Source organism: Parasteatoda tepidariorum, chromosome 9, assembly GCF_043381705.1.
Source record: "Parasteatoda tepidariorum isolate YZ-2023 chromosome 9, CAS_Ptep_4.0, whole genome shotgun sequence".
Lineage (NCBI taxonomy): Eukaryota > Metazoa > Arthropoda > Arachnida > Araneae > Theridiidae > Parasteatoda > Parasteatoda tepidariorum.
The window spans coordinates 21,419,299-21,442,349 of NC_092212.1; the positions used below are offsets into that span (position 1 = coordinate 21,419,299).

The 23,051-nt window shown below is 30.5% G+C and overlaps 1 protein-coding gene across 4 annotated transcripts in view; it reads right to left on the minus strand.

Annotated features, from left to right (window-relative positions):
* LOC107445773 (Sequence-specific single-stranded DNA-binding protein) overlaps positions 1-23,051 on the minus strand; it is a 254,058-nt gene that overhangs the window by 159,250 nt on the left and 71,757 nt on the right. For all 4 annotated transcript variants that reach the window (XM_071184737.1, XM_016060249.3, XM_016060248.3 and 1 more), the window contains exon 5: positions 9,356-9,397. In XM_071184737.1, coding sequence (XP_071040838.1) covers positions 9,356-9,397 — 42 coding nt within the window. The remainder of the gene's footprint in view (positions 1-9,355; positions 9,398-23,051) is intronic.

Sequence of the window (23,051 nt, forward strand, 5' to 3'; positions counted from 1 at the left end):
CAGAGCTTCGAAAAACCTAAGTTAAAACATTAAAAAAAATTCTTCAAAAAAAAAAAACGGCCGAAGTTTTTGGCATTGATTTTTTTCTTGCATGTAACTATGCAAAAATGAACCTAAATCTATCTATATAATTATTATCGGCATATGAATACAATTATACGTAAATTAAGGAAAGAGGTTTCAAATTTAAAATCTTGTTTTCTACTAAACGGATTTTTTTCTTCTAATTTTAGGACATTTTCGCTAGATTCGAATTCTTAGTCTATACAAATCTAGGTTTAGTCAATAAGCTATTATTAAAACATATCGTCAGAAAATTGGTACGATAGTTAATAATTCATTTTTAATCGTACATTTTATTTAATTAATAAAGAGAACAAGATCGGGATCCATACACCAAACTCCTTTGGAATTGAATGAGTGCGATACGATGTCTCTTTCATTGTAGTAATCTAATCTGGGTATTTTATCCTCACATAATAAATTTAACTTTAAAAATTTAATCATAATCCAATACTTTTTTTAAAAAACACTGTTTTATCTTAATTTATTTAATGTCTGATTATTTTTTTAAAAAAATTAAAAAAATAAAAATAATGAGATGAAAATGAGAGCCATGGATCAATCAATAAATTTCATGAAAACGTGACTATAAAATCTGAAATATTATTTACCTTTATAAAAAATTTTACTCTAAAAGTAAGGAATGTTTTAGTCCTTCGTGATTTCAAGTATAACTATAAACACTGTTATTTTAAAGATTTTATAAAACGTTACATTAATGTTGGGAAATAGATTGATAAATTTCTGGAACACGTGACCACGTTATTTATAATCAATCATGCATAAAAATTTCCCTTAAAAATTTCATATGTTTCAGTACTTTTGTGATGTGATTCAAAATGTTTCTATTTACACCTTTTGTCTCTCTTTCCTTCCTTTTTCTTTTTTTCGTTTTTAATGTCCAATTATTTTTAAAAACGTCACGTGTAAGGTGGGCAATAGGTTGATAAATTTCAGGAACATGTGACTAATAAAACGTGAATGTTATAGGTCGAATAACCAATGCCTAAAATTTACTTCGTTCCAAGAGAATGATTAGATTTTAAAATTGCAACAAACGATAAAAATATTGCAGGTAACATCAAGTCATGTAATATATTATTTGCACTTAAAATATCGCGATCTATTATTGGAAATCCTTTAAAATTTCGCTGTTTCTATTCGCTTATGGGGCTTGATTTCAATATTTTCACTTGTTTTATGATATACATAGACGGTCAATAATTTGGGTAACAATTTTTTGGTCAATAATTGCGTAAAATAAGCTTAAAATGTTTTTAAAAAAATGTAAAAACTCATTATAACTGTTAGATTTTAAAAAAGTTTCCACAGCTAAATCTTTGTTTCAAATTATCGGATTTTTACGTACTAGGACTCAATCTAAATGGTTCAAGGAAGGTGTCCTCAAATATGATCATTACAGCGAACCCTCTCGGTAGCGACCACTCTCTGTAAAATGGTCGTTAAAGGAGATGGGTCGTTCTTAAGGTTTACCTTCATAGTCTTCAAAATGTTATCAAAGGTACATGACTTTTCGCAAGCAATTTTAATTTTACTCTGTCATTTTCTTGGTGTGGAAAAGCCACTTGTGTTGGCGTCATAAAAACCGGATCGATGAATAAAATTTAGCGCCAATAAAAATTACCTTTACTGACATAATTATGTTGTAAAAACAAATTTACCAATTATCAATGATAGAACTATTTATAATAAATTAAAAAAATATGTTCTTTATTTAAGTTTGCATTTAATTTTATATCATAAAAATTAGTTAGTTTTATAAAATGAGAAGAGGTTTTGTTTGAGACAGGGTTGGCAAGATTTTGCCGCAGGTGGAAAAAACCATGGTAAATACCGGTAAAAACCGTCCTGGCAAAAACAGGTTTTTGCCAAGGAAATTGGCAAAAAGTGGCAAAAACCTATATTTTCCAAGATGAGAGGACAAAAACACATTTTTGATACAAAATTATTCCTAAAATTGAAATATATACTATAAATATAAATAATTACAAAAAAATTAACAAAATTATTATTCCATAATTAAATGATAATGTAATAATATATCATTTTAGTAGTTTAAAACATTATTGATTGGAAAATTTGTGATTATTCTTTTTTTTCCAGTGAAATGAACTTATTTTAAATTAATATAACTATAATTTAAAACATAAAATATCTATCAATATGTGTAGTTAATTATTGTACAAATAATAATTTTTTATAATAAATAATAATATTATGCAAATAATAATATTTATTTATTTGTAAAAAAACATTTATTTTAGGATTCTAAAATGAAAAGAGATCACAAACTTTCAATCTTTTAAAAATTATTACCATTATATTAATTATTAATATGTTAAAAATAATTTTTTCATGTAATGTATCAAAATTATTATTCCTTATGATTGATTTAAATTTGTTTCAAGTATTTTGTAATAATATTTAATCAGCAATTTAGATAATTTGGTTTTTGCCGGTTTTTACCAGTTTTTGCCGGTTTTTACCAGGTTTTTGCCACTGTCCTGGCAAAAAACCCTTTTTGCCGGCAAAAACTCCAACCCTGGTTTGAGATGCTCAGTTTTTTCTAAAAATAACTCCTTTTTTTTACTAATTTAACTTTTAATTCTAAAAAGAAATCATTGGAAGCATCATTTTCAGTGCACTTTGACCTCAACGATCGACGTGTGTCGATCTCTTTCAAAGATCGTGAAAAAGTCCGCTCTAAATAAGGGGCACTCATAAATATTTCGAATACATTTGAAATTACTTATTTGTTTTGTTAATATTTTTTGTTCTTATATTTTATTTATTTATTTATTTGTTTTTATTTGTTTATATTTTGTGTTTCCTTATTTGAACTTTTCCGCATTTGATGCAGAGGTTTTACCGGTTGGTGAGAGAGGTTTTGAAGGTTTTCTTCAACACAAAAGTTTTGGAAAAAGTTCCGTGCTTCTCAAAAGTGGTCGTAAATAGAGTAAGAGGTGGTCTTTCACTCTCTCACCGTAGTTATTGCAGGCGATTATTTTAAGTTACGAAATCGGACACAAAAAACGTGCGTTCTCTTGATAAACAGCTCTTTTCTTTCCACGGATTTGGATTCCTGACTGTCAAAATATGAAGAGGGTAGTTACAATCTAGGTAATGATCTTGATGTCAAGGAGAAAGCGAAAATTGAACCTTTTTTTTCGCCCTGTTTAGGGAATCTTTTAAACAAATTGAAAAATTCTTGCACACAATTATAAAATTTGTTAATCCAAAGATAATTTCCTGAAAATAATAATTTTTAATTATTTATAATTACTTTCTTTAATAATAGTCGGAAAAAATTTGAATAGGTACACAAATTTTTACATGATTTTATAGAACATAATTTTTTATGGCAAAATGCAAGATTTGAGCGCCAACGGTCAAATAGTTTCTGAGAAATCAAAACTATTTGACCGAGGGCCCTCCCTTTTAAAAAATTTTTTATTTATTATTATTGCAAGGTTGTTTTTGTAGAGTAAGTGAAAAACATGAAGAGCAAAAAGATTTTTTATTTTATAAATAACAATATGTTTTATTATTTTTTTCATTTTGTATAAATATTTTTCTTTTATTTACGTAAACATAAATAAATTTATTAACTCATATTAAGATGGTAAAGTTTTCCTCAAATGCTTATGTTAAATGTTTTCCTCAAATACATATAAATAAAAGGGTCAGATGTGATTAATAAAGGATGTTTTATACAAAGCATCCGATTGTAAAAATATAGAGGAACCAAATTCCGCGATAACAAAATATCGACATAATGCAGAAAATACTGCTATAATATAACAACAAGTACAACTATATTTACAATCATCAAATGCTCCGAAATACAACAAATAACGACTCGTAATTCATCAAAATTAATCACATTTAAGAGCTAGTAAAAGAGTTTTAATTACAAATAAGGAGCGTCAAAACATCATCCTTCAACAACAAGAGAAGAACAAAGAGAAGAACAACTCTTATTTCAAATAACAGAAAAAAAACTTTAACAAAGAAGAAAATCAAGATTTCAGAAACAAAAGATTTCTACAAAGAGGATGAACAGAAGAGATCTTTGGAAGGAAAATAATAAATAAAAATAAAAAAAAAATGGGAAAAAAACCTGTTGACCGCCACAACTCCGTTCATTCACACGCCCAAAAAATCTACCTTTTCTCACCCCCTCCCTTTATTTCGGCAAAAGGTTATGGAAGTTTATTAGAGTCACGATTTTTTATTATCTCAAATCGAAGTTTTTTTTTTTTTTTTTTTTTTCGCAGGTTAAATCTTAACCAACTAGATCGCATTGCTAAAAAAAAAGTATGTAAAGAGGGCAGATATAATAGCAAAGGAGAAATAGTAAACAACTAAGGAAATAAGGTTGCGTCTATTTAGACAATAAGAGATGTGTAAATTAAGAGGAAGCTATAACACGAGAGAAATCTTTCACGGCAAATTCTCTTTCACCTACATAATAAAATTTAAACTATAGAAAATGACAATTCAGTTAAGTCTAAAGTAAACCAAGAAGAAATATTTAAAAAAATTTCTCTTTTTCAATATGTAAAAATGCGTAGGATTGTGTAGTGGAGAAGTTATCCTGCAATAATTTGTTTGCATTTTAGTGTTTAGAAAACAATTTTCAGCATTTGAAATTTCATAGTTTACTCTAGTTTCACTCTAAACTTAAATTTGCTAGAGATGTTTCCCGTGGTGTGGCGTCCTTCAAGGAGGAATTGAAAGAGTGTGGCGTCCTCCAAAGAGGAATTGAAAGAGTGTGGCGTCCAATTTCATATTCTCTTTCACCCCCATTACTGATTCAAAATTTTAAAAGAAAGGAAAAGTGAATTCAGGCAATCATAAAGTAAACCATGAATTTTCAATCGTTAAATTTTTTTTTTTTTTTTAATATTTAAAAATACAAGCAAATTATTGAACGAGAACTTTTCCCCTGCGCAGTTCTCAGTTAGCCTCTCATAAATTACCTTCATTTTCGTATTTTAAAAATTTCTTTTCAATATTTGAAATTTCGTGCCTTTCTCAGGTTTGCTTGAGCTCACTTTCTTTAGACTTTAAATTAGTTATTGAGGTTAAAGAGAATTTGTGAAGAAAAGTTCCTCCCGCTGTATGGCGTTCTCTCAAGAGATGAGATTGCAGATCACTTTCAAAGACCAGTGGCGTGTAGAGTAAGGGGTAAAAGGGGCGTAGGCCCCAGGAATGAAGCCACTTGGGGCACCATGAGGACTAAGGACACTAAATTTACCAGGACTCTATACTCGCCTTCTTGAATTTTTTTACGTTAAATTTTTAATATTTATTTATTTATTTATTTTTAACAAACTTTTGATGATGCAGTATTATTAGACAGTACAATACCTTTCAAGATTAGGCAGAAGATAAAGGAATAGTTTTAGAAGATTAGGAGGAGAAGCATTTGATAATTTTTAGAACTTCAATGAATTTTTCCTCTAAACTTTAAAGCAATTAACTGATGCGATTTGTGGTTTTGAGTAATTTAAAACTGAGGGTCTGTCCAGGCCAAATTTACTACCGTTTAGCGGTACCTTCACAAATTCAACTTTTAGAAAAAACGGTAGTTTTACAAAATACTTTTTCTTTAAATTTTATTTTTGCATCCCGTAAGAAACGATAAATCCATATTTTTGTGTTGATTTTTTAATATAATTTTTAATTTTCACAAATTATGTCTAAATCTTCACAGAATAGGTACCTCCCAAAAAACCGACACAGACCCCTGAAAACTACACGTTTCTCAGTCTTAAGATTTTTAAAAAAATTAATTTTATTACAGTTTTAACTGGTAAAAAATCGATTTGGATGACACTAAAAAATCCTTTAAACATTAATTGCATAAAAATTTATTAACATTAAAACATTAATTGCATTTTGTCAGAAAGAATTAAGAGAGAATCTAAAATACCGCACACTTTATGTATCTCCAATTGCGATTGGGTGACAGTATCGAAAGATAGTGTCGAACTTAAATATCCATCATCAGTTTACTTAAAAGCATATTAAAAGTATATTTAGATTTTTCTCTCCACGTCACCACCCCTCCGGCAGTTAAGCTCGGTCGGGAGAGGAAGGTTCTCTTATGCCTAATAGGGTTATTTTATTTCTGAAACTAATTTTTTTAATAGATAAATATTTGGCAAGGAAATGTTTTATGAAGAGTGGAAAATATGATTTTAAAACAAATTTAATAATTAAAATTTTCAGTAGTTAAAATATTCCTTACATTCCAGAAAAATGCAAAATTGTTGCATACAATACATTTTTTACCATATAAATAATTTTGGCCTTTTTCCACAGTCAAATTGTGTTTAAAATATTGATTTACATTTCCGTTCATATATTTACAGCATATATATATACAGGGTGCGTAGCCAAATTTTTCAACAAAAAATAAGCACCTTTTAAGCCCTTTTCAAACACTCAAAAAAAATTTTTTAACACTTTCAAAAATATCATAATTAGACAGGATTGGCAAGTTTTTGACAATTGATGGTTTTATCCAGTTTTATTTACAGTGACGAAGACGATGGCGCGTCACAAACGATGGAATTAACAAGAGAAATGAAATTTTTCATCACTAAAGGAGGAAAAAAAATTTACAATGTTTAGTTGGTCCCCGTAATCAGCAAAAATTCGAAAGATTTTTCGATTCTATTACAGGGGCGGAAAATGAGATTTTTCGATTCTAGTACAGAAGGCAGAAAATGAAGTCTGAAATTGAGAATTTCTTGCGAAGTGCAGCAGGGTTGCACATGAGAGTCAAAAATCCTTACCACTGAATTCAGCTCAGTATACGCATGTGCGGACCCGCAAGTATTTCATCAAACATGTTAAACAAATGGTGTTTTCATACACTACCTACCGGCGGTACGCAGAAATAGATTGGGGTTTAATTAATTGTGAAAAGGTTGAATAGGACAAAGTCTTTTTGCATAATTTGTGGCGAAAATCAACATGGTAAAAAAAATATCACACTTCGGAAAAGGGAAACTTAAGCACTTTATAAAAACATCCATGGAAAAAAACACCTTTAAGGGCTTTTAAAAAACGAAAATCGAAAATAAGCACTTTTAAAAAACGCTACGCACCCTGATATATATTTTTTAATTAGCTTTATAAATTATATATTTATTAAGTATTATATTAATATTATATATTTAAATTATATTAAATATTATATATAAATTATATTAAATATTATATATAAATTATATTAAATATTATACTAAATATAAAATTATATTAAATATTATATATTTATTAATATTTTATTAGCTTTATAATTTTTTTTAATTAGCTTTTTTTAATTAGCACTCTCTAGTTTGTTATGATCATCTAAAAAAAAACTGGATCAGTTGTTCAACGACGGTTATTAAAAAAAATACAATTATACAGAAGCATCCCAAGATCAATTGTAAAGGTCGAATTCCAAAAAAACCCATAAGTATATGGTCCCTTAACCATTCGTTCCTTCCATATTCATTTCGACGCAAACCCATCCGTCGAGGAAAGAGAAAAATAAAAGAAACAACGGGTCGCTTAGCAACCGCATCGTTTTCCTCCTCCTCTTCCCCATCCCTCTTATTATTCAGAAAAGTGTGCCTTCTACCACCATCTTCATTCTCTGTTGTAGGAGGAAAGCCGGCAAGGTCACGGCTGAGTGCCGGCGTGGCAAGTGGCCAAAACGGCTCACGGGAAGTGGGGAGGACTCGCGACGTTTGACACGGAGGTTACGGGAGCGATTGGTATAAACAACCTGAAAATATTGATCACGCCCCTACTGCCAACTTGGGACGTCCAGGTTGATCAAATCTTTCTTCCCAACTTCGCTAAAACTTTTCTTTTTTTTTTTTTATCGCAGAAGTTAAAGCATTAAATATCATCTTGAAGTGAAAGCATAATTAATTTTTCAACGTTGCTTGTGAAGAAATACTTTTACGGTTGAATTTCATATTTATGCCATAATTTTTAAACAAAGATTTTACGTACTTAAAATCATTTTTAAAACAGAGATTTTGCATATTTGTGTCCCATTTTCAATTAAGATTCTACTTACTTAATGCATTTTATCTAGGGAACGAATCTTTCAAAATATTTTTCTTTTTAGAAACCTACAATTTAATAAATACTTAATTTTTTTTTTTTTAAAAAAAGGTAACGTGACTAATTTATAACAATTCCTTCAATGACATAGTTCTTTTTTTTAATTTTTTTCCACGCAAAAACGGGACCTTATTTTCACAAAAAAACAGAGCTCTGATATAAAATAACCTAACTCTATGCTGTTATTATAATGATTAAAAAAAATTATGAAAAGATCTTTCACAAAATTATAAACTAATCTTTCCAATTTTTACAAAAAATGCTGAAACAGACAACCTTCGAAATTTCACAATCAAATTTTGAAGGTAATCGCAGAATTATGTTCGGCCATGTGCTTAGGGAAACAAGAGCAAAATGCTTTTACAGCATAAACTTACAACTTATGAGATCTTTTTTTTTAAAGTGTCAAAAAAATAAAATGAAAAATAAAATCTGGACAAATATAAATTTAACTTAAAAAAGGACTTAAAAAGAAAGAAAATGCTAAAATGGCACAACAGCTTCAAATGCATACATTTTACAAACCTTCATGCGCAACATAAAGCAATCAATTTGTTTTGTGGCAATTCAATATCATTTTTTGAAGATTACTATAACACTTTTGTGGATTGCTAATTGCCAGCATTTTACAGATTTTCTTCAAAATTTTATTTTTCAATATGAAACTGCTTGCATAATTTATAAATTTTTTAAAAATTTATTTACTATTTGAATTAGTGAAGTTAATTTAAAATGATTTAAATGATATTAACTAAACATATTAAAAATTTTTAATAATCCTATAACGTTGTCTAAGCTCCAGCAAAATAATAAAAAAAATTTTAAAAAATGAATAATAAATAAATAAATTGTTTCAAAGGTCATTTAAAGCAAAAAAAAAAATTTCTGAGATTTGTTTTGAACTTTGATAAAGAGTCCTGATTTTTGTACGGTGTTTTAGTTAGCTTTGTTTTTAACCAATTGGAATCCCTTAAATAGATTTCGATTTAAAAAAAAAAATATCTGAAAAGAATGATAATTTCGATCGAGATAGTTCTAAGACAATTAATATTTTCCAGAATGCAAACGCGATTCACAAATTTGCAGAAAATCACAATTTAACTGTCATAAATTTTCTACATTTAAGTTTACTTACGTGTGCAATTCCATTTACTGCATAACCGGAATTGACAAAACCCTGGAAAAAAATAACACAGAATTAAAAAAAAAAAATATTGCATAGTTTATATAAATTTCAAAACGTATAAATAATTAATATTGTTAAAAAAAATCTTATGAATGAATTACAAATGAATTAAAATTATTAAAATCTGTAAAACGATGAGATAAAATACAGGACTACCAATTAATACGCTTTTCGCAAACTATTTTACTAAATGATAAACAGTCAATAGCTGAAACCATTGGAAATTTGGTTAATTCCGACAAGATTTAAAAACCTTGCCGAGAGTAAATTGAAACTGTCACGTTTTATCGTACTATGTTGATGCATTATCTTGTGTAATATTTATATTTCTAAAAAAACTCAATCGGACTTCATATTATTTTTTATTAATTGAGTTCTTAATTAATGTTTATATTTTAAACAGAGAAAAAAAAAACTGCAGAAGAGTTTTTTGCGTTTGAAATTTATGTTATATTTGTAATTTATGTTTCGATTTTAATTCTTGTTATTTCCGATCTCAAAAGAGGGAAAATCCGAAATAGAATTTTTTTTATTGTTCTGTAATAATTAATATACTGCACACTAGAAAGAATATTATTCACCTTTAAAATTGACACACAATACTCAAAGTATCAAGAGTTAAATATACAAAGTGAAACGCAAAATTACGCTTTAAAAAATACATCTATCTTTTTTCTCTTCTTTTTTTCTTCGTTAAATTTTCAGTTTTTTTTTCTTCCTAATCAGCGCAGTNAGGTATTCTTTTTGATATTCTTGTACATTAAGCTATTCTTTGTCAGATAACTTACAGTACTTGTTTGATATAAAGTAATTTTATCAGCCTAATGGGGCATTTTAGCATTTTGCTAAAACTTTTTTTCAGATTTTAGCTTTTTTGCTAATAAATTTTTAGACTCAGCTTAAACCCTGCTGCATACTAGAAAGAATATTATTCACCTTTAAAATTGACACACAATACTCAAAGTATCAAGAGTTAAATATACAAAGTGAAACGCAAAATTACGCTTTAAAAAATACATCTATCTTTTTTCTCTTCTTTTTTTCTTCGTTAAATTTTCAGTTTTTTTTTCTTCCTAATCAGCGCAGTGGGTTTTTACGAGATTTATCAGGAACTTTCCCTAGCCTGATAATCTATTGAAATTACATTTCTTATCTGATAAGATGTATTTATTTATTTTTATTAATTAAATACATGTATCAAAATACACTAAAAACTTTTTTTTTTGTTTCGCTCCTCGCGTCGTATTGCCGTTATTGCATTTTACTATACATCACGTCGCTGTCCAATCAAAATCGTTAATCATAAATCATCAACACGTTGCCGTAGAAGATGCATGCAAAACTTTGCTATGGTTTCTGTTTATTCCACTCTGCGTATGCTAATTATAGATTATCTTTGAAGGTCTTCATATCAGGTAAAGAAGAGCAAAAGACTATCATCTGACCTTCGCTTTATCTTTTTAAGAAAAGCTGGTTTTATTTAGTTTTTTATCAGTCTGCTATTATGACCATCTCACTTGTTTTTTTTAGTGTCATAATAAAGAGTATGCGCGTTAAGAAAAAAAAATATTGTACTTTTTGTTTTAATATTCAAGAGACGTTATAAAGTAGCTAACATAAATCATTTTATTAAGTGAAACTAGTCAATTATGTTATTAAACAGTTTCATGTCATGACTGTTGTCGTGTCTGACTGGCACGATCATTTTAGCAACGGTTTGTAGGTAGGTACTTTAGTTACGTCGCACTAGAGCTGCACAATGGGCTATTGGCGACTGTCTTGGAAACACCACTGAGGATGATCCGAAAAAATGCCATCGCAATTCTGATCCTCTGCAGAGGGGATGGCTCCCCTGCTTCGGTAGCCTGTCGACCTGCGCGCGTAGTTGAACACTTAACGGTAGAACAGATAAACGAGACCTAAACCACGCACCCTCTGTCCTACGCAGGCTGATCAAAGTGGTCACCCACCCGCCATTGATGCTTGACTTCGGTGATCTGCTGGGAACCGTGTATTTACGATCAATCCACTGCGGGACCATTTTAGCAACGGCTCACACGTCCGAAAAAAATCGTATTGGCGATGTGATTATGTCGTCTAAGTCTGAGATAAAATCTGTCAGTGATTGTAGGTTGTATAAACCAAAACCATGCTGACCAACGCGATATGTATAGATGGGGCTGCGGTTGAAGGACCCGTGCTGCAACGTATTAGCGTTACACCTGTTGTGTTGAATAGCGCATTTAAGTTCTCATTAACCAATACAAAAGACGTCAGCTAGCCTTATCTAAAACATACAAATTACAATAAAGAGCTTTAATACAAATAAACCCGGTAAACACAATGGATTTATAATTCCTAAATTAAACGACGCGATTATGTGAGTGAGTGGGTATATTTATGTGTCACGCCACCAGACAGAAATGGGGAAGTAATGGAAATGCTCTTTTGCAGTACCAAAATTGGAACACGTAGCCTTGGAATACGAAAAATAAAACTAAATCAAAACGATAAGATTTGAAGGTTGTCAAGTTTCTTCTCAATAACTGATACACTTTCTTAATCGAAAGAACGTAGACGGAAGCAAAACTCAACTTTTTCTCCCCTTTTTCCAATAAGAACTTAATTATCGTATAAGAACGTAAGAATTTAATTCCTAGTTAAAAGCTAAGCGTAATCTAATACCAGGGGTCTATTTAGAAGAAATTTGGGTCCGTTAACGGACCCTTCACAAAATATTTTAACTTAAAAACGGACCCTTCACAAAATTTTTCTTTTAATCGGACCCTTCACAAATTTGTTTATCTTCATTATTATTTTGTTAATCGAATAAACCCTTTCCAGGGCAGAAAACAAGAAAGATGGATGTAAACGAATTAAGTTTTGTCTTCGGCAGACGATTCTTCCATTATTCGTCCGAAATTAATATTCTGCGTTCAGCAGTATAGGCTAAATACCAAATATTTGTATGTTGCATCTCTAATTTAGAAGCAGCAATTGTTGTTTATTTTTTAAAATTTAATTTTTTTAATTATAATTTTACAGTGTTGAGCATAATCTTGTATGTCTTTACAATTTAAAAACTCCTTGAAAAAAAAATTTTTTTTTTGCAATAACGGACCCTATTTGCACAAATTCATAAAAGCGGACCCTGGTTGAAAGAATGTGAGTAATTTTTTCACAATTTTACGAAAAACGGACCTTTCACAAAATGTCTGGATAGACCCCTGAATACCAATTCTAAATCAATTTGATACCCAAAAACCGAATCATAAATCTTGTAAATTAAAGCAACTAACGTGTTACTGAAATGTGTAAATATTCATGGGCCAAGAGGTCTGAGGTCACTAATTTAAAGCGGGACTATTTAAGCGTCACTTATTTAACACGTTGAATGCCATGGGGGTCACCGGTGACCGACACTGAGTTTGTTCGTAGCGATACAGGGGTCACCGGTGAACGGCGAAGCCAAGATTATTAAAAACACATAATTCGAGTAAATTTTTTAAGTTTTTTATATTATTATCGTTACTAAAACGGTTTGAAGAAATTAATGCAATGTATAGAACACACAAAAATTGTTTTATTTCTATACACAGAGATGCCAACTTGCTCCGGACAGCGAATAAATATTTTCAATTGGTGGTTTATTGATTGTGATTCTTGGTTTAATAAATTCAATTTAGTAGATTTTTATCCACCACTATTCGTAGGCTTATATAATTTGCCACTATTTTCAGATATGTCATGCTAAACCTTTTAAAAAACTAGCAAAATTTCTCGAATATTTTCAAATTTAGTTTGTAGTTATTTACAGTTTGGCCAGACGGGCAAGCCATGTAAAATTAGCGTGGCATTCAACGTGTTAAGGGTTTAATTCTACTTTAATATAAATCATAAAAACAAGATACTAATGAATGCTACTAAATGAACCGAAAATCCTTAATATGAAAGTTAAAATTCTAAATTAACCTAAAATTCAATTTTAAACAAAATTGAATTTCAGGTCAAGTGTTTTTTTTTTTTTTTTTTTTTTTTTTTTTTTTTTTTTTTTTTTTGAATTTTGATAAGCGAAAAAGAACATTTGATTATTGTATTTACATGATGTTTTCTTTGAAGAAAAAAAAAATTATTCATCTATTCTTCAACATTTTTAAAGATGTACCGCTTAAAAATTAGATTCGCTTAAAAAATATATATAAAAACTTTGACCCCCCCATAGTGCGCCGATTATGAATCGATTTATGTTCACTTCATGACCACTGTTCCCTCTCTACACAAAGTAAGCGGGAAAAATGAGAGAAAATCCCTGTACTCAGGGGGGTGAGGTTAGTAAGTGGGAAGAACTTATGTGTAAAAAAAAAAATCACCACGGGTGATTTGCCGATCAATATAGAGTTGTCGCCTATAGTGAGTTTGAATGCGACAGGGGAGTTCGTTCACATGGTTTACAAATTAGTTGGATTAACGCTGTTTTTTGAAGCTTCCTCGCCAAGAAAAAAAAAGCCTTAGTTGAAATGTGCCTTACACTTGATGCAAAGCAATAATTTTAAACAATATATATAATCTTACCATGAAGAATTATCTGGAACAGACAAATAATTTGAATATTTTAAAAATTATTTAACTTTTTCAAAAATCACCAATTTGGCGATATTTTTCCCCCTAGATGAGAATTATCAAAATCACTACCTTACTCTCAGACTTCGCAAATTTTTATGAGCCCAGGTAATGCAGCATTGGAGTAAGTTTTTAAGTATTAAAAAATTAGACCACAAACGCTTTTCATTTTCACAAAACTGTGGCTTTTCTCCCTCTTGACGTTTTGCGCCATTTTCAAAATAAACGTGGACATATCTGGCATTAGATATGCTAAACTTGACCTAACAGTCACGAGTAACAGTTGCCAACTCACAGCAGTTTTAAAAATAGCATATTATTCGCAAAAAAGCACCATTTCCTTCCTACAATGACGGAGCCTTCGAAAAACATTTTAATATGATAACTTGACCTAACAGTCACGAGTAACAGTTGCAAACTCACAGCAGTTTTAAAAATAGCATATTATTCGCAAAAAAGCACCATTTCCTACAATGACGGAGCCTTCGAAAAACATTTTACTATGATAACTTGACCTAACAGTCACGAGTAACAGTTGCAAACTCACAGCAGTTTTAAAAATAGCATATTATTCGCAAAAAAGCACCATTTCCTATTACGACGGAATCTTCGAAAAACATTTCAATATGATGTTGTAGATATTCTGAAAACATAGTTTCTAAGGTTATCAAAAATGAAAGAATAAATAATATGTATTATGAATTCGATGTTTCATTCTATCATACCAGAAGAATGATAGAAAGAATGGATTTTGAAACTATAAAATTCATCTGCGTCTCCAAATTCTGAAACTGGCTGAGACTTTAAGGGAACTCCAATCGGTTAAACTTGTCTTTGCTGTGAAGTTTTTCAGTGAAACTACCTCGCATTTGCGGTATGTAAAAGGAAAACCTCCAGCGCTAGTTACTGCAGCCGGGTAGCACATGGAACAGCTATTGACTGCTCGCATACATCATGGATGTACTTAACTCTACAACATACACTTGCCTATAAAAGCTAGCAGTAAGTAGTGTTTAGGTTTAGTATATATTTTTCTTTCAAAACAACAAGTTTAAGTCCTTACACCTAAGTTCCGAAAAATACTTTAAGTCAAAACTGTTAAACTGTTTGTACGTTTAGTTTATCACTAAATGTGCCGACCGGCCTGTGTAAGAGGCAGGGAACTGTCCTTGCATCAGAAAGGTCCTGGGTTCGAATCCCGGGCAAGGCTTGTGTTCTATGTCCTTTCTCCTTTGTGTGTGAATGTGACCCGCCCTATAAACGGGTTGTGGTAATGTGACGTGGGCGACGCTGCTCCACCCACCGCCATGACTTCGCCACGGGTGCTCACTGGATAACGAAAAGAGAGATAGCAGTTCTGGCACTTTCTATGGCCAATGGACAATAGTTCGAAGTGCCCGCCATTAAAAAAAGAAACAGTTTATCGCTAAATGTTTGGTAAACAAAGTCTAAACAATTATGAAATTGATTCGTATAGATTGCACAATAAAGATATTCAAGTGATTTTTAATAAAAGAAAAATAATATAACGGTAAAAGGTCTACACGCGAAAACGCTGTTGAGTATATTGACTTTTTGCCAAAATGCTACAAAGAATACTTTCAAGCCACTTTCAAACAAAAAAGAAACAAAGGTCAAAACTACTGGTAAACAAAGTGTAAGTAATAATAAAATTATCTGTATCACAGATACTACAATAAATCATTTCAATTAAGGAAAAAAATCAAAGGTCTTTCCTAGCTTCCTGTAAAATAAAATAAAATATCAAAAAAAGAAAAAGTCATGCTTTTGTTAAAGTGAGGAACTTAACTCAAAATGTTATCCTATTTTCACAAAATTTCGAGTACAGTAGTCAGTTTAGAGTTTCTGTGAATAATTTGTAAATGGTCTGTTTTAACGATTAAATAGTTTGCCAAAGATCCGTTGTTCTTTTTTCAAAATATTTCGTAAAGGGTACGTTTTTACGATAAAATACTTTGTAAAGGGTTCGTTAAACACTTTTAATTAGTAAACAAAGTCAACACAATAACAAAACTGTGTACATTGACAAATTAGGATTCTAAAGTGATTACTTTCGAGTCATTTTCTTTCAATTTCAAACCCTCCATAATCTTTCGGGAAACCACGCGCGGTTTAAAACGCGGCCCTTCGCACGATTAGCATTTGGAAGTGTAAACACCACCCACAGACACACCTATTTTGATAAGCAAAATAGCGAAAAATTTTGGAAAAAAAGGCAAAGCAACACGTCAGAGAATAAAATATAAACAAAAGCATAGAGTCTAGCCACCCGTTCGTTCACCCGCTCTCAAAAAAGAATGAGCGAACACATAAAGGATGGCATCGTTAGATACGCAACGGCGAACATCCAAGTACAAGGCTGCACTTCTAAAAAAAATGGTTTGGGGGGAGAGAAGGGGGGATTGTGCTCATCGGTATTTTGTAAGGAAATGACATGAAAATCATTCAACAGAAGGAATTAGGGAAATTCATTAACCCGCTATCATCAACAACATTTTTATTAAACACAAAAACTTGAGTAATAAAAATAAAAAGCAAGTCGTATTCATTCATAATTAGCAATACTCATAATCTTTTTTTTTTTTACAATTTTGGGATGGATAAGTGATACGGATTATGTATTTATTGTTTTACTAGCACAGATTTTACGAAAAGTTAAATAAAACGTTGGGCACTAGCTATAGTTAAGGCGCCATTGCAACCAGAATTTATAGGCTAATGCGTTTATCCTTATACGTATGGAAACAATCGTATTTTCGTATCGGCAGCAAAATGGCTCGGGCCCTCANTTAAATAAAACGTTGGGCACTAGCTATAGTTAAGGCGCCATTGCAACCAGAATTTATAGACTAATGCGTTTATCCTTATACGTATATAAACAATCGTATTTTCGTATCGGCAGCAAAATAGCTCGGGCCCTCATTGAACCAATATTCACGAATCTTGGCTCAATAAGGGTTCAAAGGGACGTTATTTTTCCGATATTGGTCCTATATAGAATTATCTGATTCACCCGATATTTTCCAACCAATATAGGCCCTATTTTATGTTATTTTATATCCGTCGTTAAACAGCCGACCCAATTTTATGGGTTTACGACTACTAATGCTCAACTCCGTAGCCTTGTAATTTTGAACCCAATCCAGAAGACAAAGAAACTCCTGGATCAAGTATTGGAACAAATTAGCCATCGTGGAAGACTTTTTGTTGGAACTAACCCATATTTAGCTACATTAAGAGGGAAACCACGAAATCCTTCCACAGTTAGACGGACAACAAAGGAATTCTAACTTATGATCCGTCTACCACTTAAAGATATAATTAGATTATTTGTAAATATTATTGGCCATACATTAAAAAAAATGAAATTAGCTTAAACTCGAATGAAACCTTTGATACCCAAATTCAGTCCCCCCCCCCTGAAATTTTGAATCAGGGTAAAGTAACCTAAATGTTTCGGGATTGTTTATAGCTTTCCTTAGAAATAATTAATACGAGAATATTGAAAGCTTGTGTTTTGAAGCACACAGAGTGCGCATTTTCACCAATAAAAATGGCGATTAAAAACAAATCTTTAAACATCAATTTTTATTTAAACAACCATAAATTCTAAGCTATATTATAATAATTTAAATTGTCATTTTTAAAATACAAATTTTAGTGCTCTTACAATAACCAACTATAGTTGATTAAAAAGATAAAATGTAACATACATTGTTAAAAGCTAAGCATTGAAATATCTCGAACAATGAACTTAGGTAAATATTACAATGTTAAACTCAAAATGCAAGGCCGAACTAAAATCTCGAAATCGTTAATAACAGAAGAGCAACCTCCTTAATAATAATGTCATTAAAATTCATTTAAAAGCAGTCCAGAGAACGACTCCCATTTCAATCCAACTAATTGTTCAAAAGGGGTGAAGGGGATCTTGAGTACATGAAATCTAAATAGGCATAATTAATAACGTTATAATGTTTGCTTACAGAGGGATCTTAATGAATTCAAGTTTTTCTTCCACTACATTTTTTGCTCGTCGATTAACATTTAACCCCAACACTAAAACCAATTAATGGGGATTTTAAAGAAGGGGGGAAAATATGAATCGAAAAACTAACTAAGCTCAAGAGGAGTGGGGAAAAAAATTATAAATACATCCCTAGTGAAACTGTACTTGCTAGGGAAAACCGCGTTTAATTAATGTATGATTAATTAATACACTTTTTAACCCTGATTAAAATACAGCGTAACAAACTTCGTGACCTGAATTTGAAACTATATATGATACAAATTGTTTAATTAATATTCATTAAATATAAGAATTAGGCTTTTGAAACAATTAATAAAATAATGTAAGTAAATAAATCAGTGATAAAAGTTTACTGTTTCGTTGAATGGGCATGAAAAATGGTGTTCATATAACAAATTAAATACATTAAAATCTAAAGTAAAATATAGCTCTCAGGGGATAGAGCGCTCGCTTCCTTCTGTGGTGAACGGGATTCGAATCCCAGCAATGGCATGTCGATTCGAACTCGCACTGGTTCTAAGATGGCTCACTGGCTCAGTGCGAACAAGGTTCGCACTGAGCAGAATGCAGACGCCAGTGGTAGACGCATCATGGATTAGAATTCCCTTGCCATCAGGCTAGCCGTGGGAGGTTGTCGTGCTTCTCTCCCAATATTTGAATACAAAATTTCTCCCAATACTTGATCCAGAAGTTCTTTCGTCTTCGGGATTGGGTTAAAATTATAAGGCTACGAAGCTGAACATACGTAGTCGTAAATCTAAAATTGGGTTGGCTCTTCAACGACGATTATAAAATATAAAATAAAATATATGGTCTCTTTATGCCAGACACACTTTTATGTCACCTTTTCAAGCAGGCGAATAAATAAATATAGCAACAATATTAAATAAATTATTAAATAAAATATTAAACAAAGATACCAGTTTAACTGGTCAATCTGAAATTCCGACATACAATACTCCCCCCCCCCCCCCCCCCCNTCCCCCCTCCCCTCGCATACAAACTCAAGAAAATCAAGCAGGTAAAATCCATGCGTGTGAAAAATATATTTATATTTATTAATCGAAATTATATTTGAAAATTAAACACACAGTTTTAACGTAATTTAAATAATAGAGAAACGTACTATTAAAAAAACACCGTAAAAGTTTAAGTTACTACAAAGCTTAAAAATTAATAATAATTTAGCTACTAAATATTAAATTAATTAAACTGCTGTTGCTTCTAATGTTCAATACTAGCAAGCCTGCTTGGTGAAACCAAGCGAATTTAAGGCAGATGGCGCGATTCTTGTTTTTCAGTGTGCCATCAATGGCCAAGAATACGACTTCAGCCACACACTCACGTCACAGCTCGTTCAAAAGTGCGGACCCATTCATTCACCCACAGGTCATAATTTTAACCTGAACCAGATTTATGGGACGGCGAGGATCGAATTCGCGGCATTTTCGACATGGGCCCAACGCCCAGCCAACCAGGCCATCTCGTCCTTAAATTAACTTTTAAAAAATTTATAACTTTAAACACATCAACTTTCAGTTTCCTACAAAATAACTTTACGTTAAGCAGAATTGATGTATTCTATATAATATAATTGGTATCACTGAGAAAATAAAATAAAAATAAAGTTCCTTTTAAAAAAAAGAAAAAAAACTTAATTTAAGTTTCGTTTGAAAAAGATAGCGATAAAGTCTTTATATATAGAACATGTAGTGAAAGTAGTATTCCGTATTACAATTCCTGCAAATGATTATTTAAATAGCACAAGGAAGAAAAAAAATTTCAAAATAATATATTTATCATTTCAAGGACTTAAGACCTTGAACGTAATATGCGTAGTACTATTATGTAACAGACCAGTCGCTAATGTCATTTCTATGACAAGGCTGATCATAGTCGGTGAAATTTCAGTATCTGATCAGACATTATCTAGGGCTTTTCCGATTTCGAATTTCTTAATCACAAGAGCTGATTTAACTAAGAAGCCGACAAAATCTAAGATATAATAGTGTTTTTTAATAAGTTTATGTAACAAACATAAAAAAATATTAATAATCTATCATTATTTATAAATATTTAAAGACCGCTAATGTAAAAAAAGTTAAACAACCTTATTAGTCAGGGAATTAAAGAAATGTCCATATTCCCAAGTTTTTATTGGATATAAAGTATACAGACTAATAATGAGAACAGGACTGCTCACTGCTTTGCTTTTAGCAATTTTTTTTAGGTGGTAGAGTGTTAGAAACTAAAACTCAAAAAACGTATTTTAAAATTACTAACATTATTGGAAATAAACATTAACATTAAAACATATCAATTAACTTATACGCTTCTCCACGATGATTTTACTAGATAAATTACAGCTAAATTGCAATTTAGACAGTCTTATTTATTTATTTATTTATTTATTTTTATCATTCATTACTTTGCCGTAGTTTAAACACATCACCATGTGATTTCCAAGCATTTATATGTAGGTGTTTAATTTATTCATATAGAGTAGTGATCAAAATTTTTGAAAATCCAAAAGTAAAATTTTGCATTAAATCTTCCGCGAAAAACAAAAAATTAACAACCCTGTAAATAAATTTTGATACTGCATTTCTCTAATTTGAAGAAAGGGGCAGTTAATTGCCATTACACGAGTGGTTTATCAATATCTTTTTTTTTCCATTTTATTATTATCAATAATACTTATGGCTAACCTGGTACAGTTTTAAAAAATATTTCAAGAAATATCTTGGTAAAAAAAATTAAAGATCATATAAAGGATATAAATGGGAGTTCTACATAAATTCCTGTATTACGCCTTAAAATATAATATTTTATAATAAAAATTGAAAAGTAAACATCAGAATTCTATAGTTCTCGATTCAAAGTAGAAACATGCATAATTTTTATCATTCCCTATTAACTTTTTTTCACTCAGAGAACTTTAAAATGCTGTTTGAACTAATAAGCATCTGTTTGAACAAATAAGAATCTGTTTGAACAAATAAGAATCTGTTTGAACAAATAAGAATTTGTTTGAACTAATAGCAATCTGTTTGAACTAATAAGAATCTGTTTGAACTAAGAAGCACTAAATCATTTAAAATACACAACACAGTATTTTTAGATATTTTTTAAAATTCTTCAAATAACGTGATTACTAAGGTAATTATTAAGGTATTTATTATTTAGGTATAAAATTTCTTAATTTTAGAGTAGTGGTTATTGATGGCGCCTCGGAGTGTAAAGAGTTTTTTTTTTAAAAAAAGTTGCAGTTGGAAGATGTGACAAAAACATGCAAAAGATTCCACAAATAATTTACTTTATGATTTTAGATCCAATAATAATAATACTCATATAGCGATATCTTCTCATTAACATAGAGTTATTCCAATGTAATTCTTTACAACGACTCAAATAATTGACTTCTGTATATTTTTACTTTTTTATATTTTAGTATATTCAAGTAAAAACTAAAACATTTAGCTGATATTTTTAACTAAAAGATAAAGGAGTCTGTCTAGGTTTTTCTGAGAAGTACCTAATTTAGACATAATTTGAGAAAATTAAAAATTAGAAAAATAAATCAACACAAAAATATGGTAAAAATATGGATTTATCGTTTCTTACAGGATACAAAAATAAAATTTTAAGAAAGGGTCATTCCATGTCAAATCATACAGGATTTTACAAAAATGGCACCCACCGTCTCAGATTTTGATGAAAATTTGTACACTTATAGAATTTTTTGTGCTGATTTCAAAAATATCAATTATATTTAAATCGGTNCTTGGTGAAACCAAGCGAATTTAAGGCAGATGGCGCGATTCTTGTTTTTCAGTGTGCCATCAATGGCCAAGAATACGACTTCAGCCACACACTCACGTCACAGCTCGTTCAAAAGTGCGGACCCATTCATTCACCCACAGGTCATAATTTTAACCTGAACCAGATTTATGGGACGGCGAGGATCGAATTCGCGGCATTTTCGACATGGGCCCAACGCCCAGCCAACCAGGCCATCTCGTCCTTAAATTAACTTTTAAAAAATTTATAACTTTAAACACATCAACTTTCAGTTTCCTACAAAATAACTTTACGTTAAGCAGAATTGATGTATTCTATATAATATAATTGGTATCACTGAGAAAATAAAATAAAAATAAAGTTCCTTTTAAAAAAAGAAAAAAAACTTAATTTAAGTTTCGTTTGAAAAAGATAGCGATTAAGTCTTTATATATAGAACATGTAGTGAAAGTAGTATTCCGTATTACAATTCCTGCAAATGATTATTTAAATAGCACAAGGAAGAAAAAAAAATTCAAAATAATATATTTATCATTTCAAGGACTTAAGACCTTGAACGTAATATGCGTAGTACTATTATGTAACAGACCAGTCGCTAATGTCATTTCTATGACAAGGCTGATCATAGTCGGTGAAATTTCAGTATCTGATCAGACATTATCTAGGGCTTTTCCGATTTCGAATTTCTTAATCACAAGAGCTGATTTAACTAAGAAGCCGACAAAATCTAAGATATAATAGTGTTTTTTAATAAGTTTATGTAACAAATCTAGAAAAATATTAATAATCTATCTATCATAATTTATAAATATTTAAAGACCGCTAACGTAAAAAAAAGTTAAACAAATTTATTAGTCAGAGAATTAAAGAAATGTCCATATGCCCAGGTTTTTATAGGATATAAAGTATATAGACTAATAATTAAAACAGGATTGCCCACTGCTTTGCTTTTAGCAATATATATATATTTTTTTTTTTTAAGTGGTAAAGTGTTAGAAACTAAAACTTGCAGAATTTAATTTGAACATTTTAAAAGGCAAACAAACAAAAAACGTACTTTAAAAATTACTAACATTATTGGAAATAAACATTACATTAAAACATATCAATTAACTTATACGCTTCTCACGATGATTTTACCAGATAAATTACTGCTAAATTGCAATTTAGACA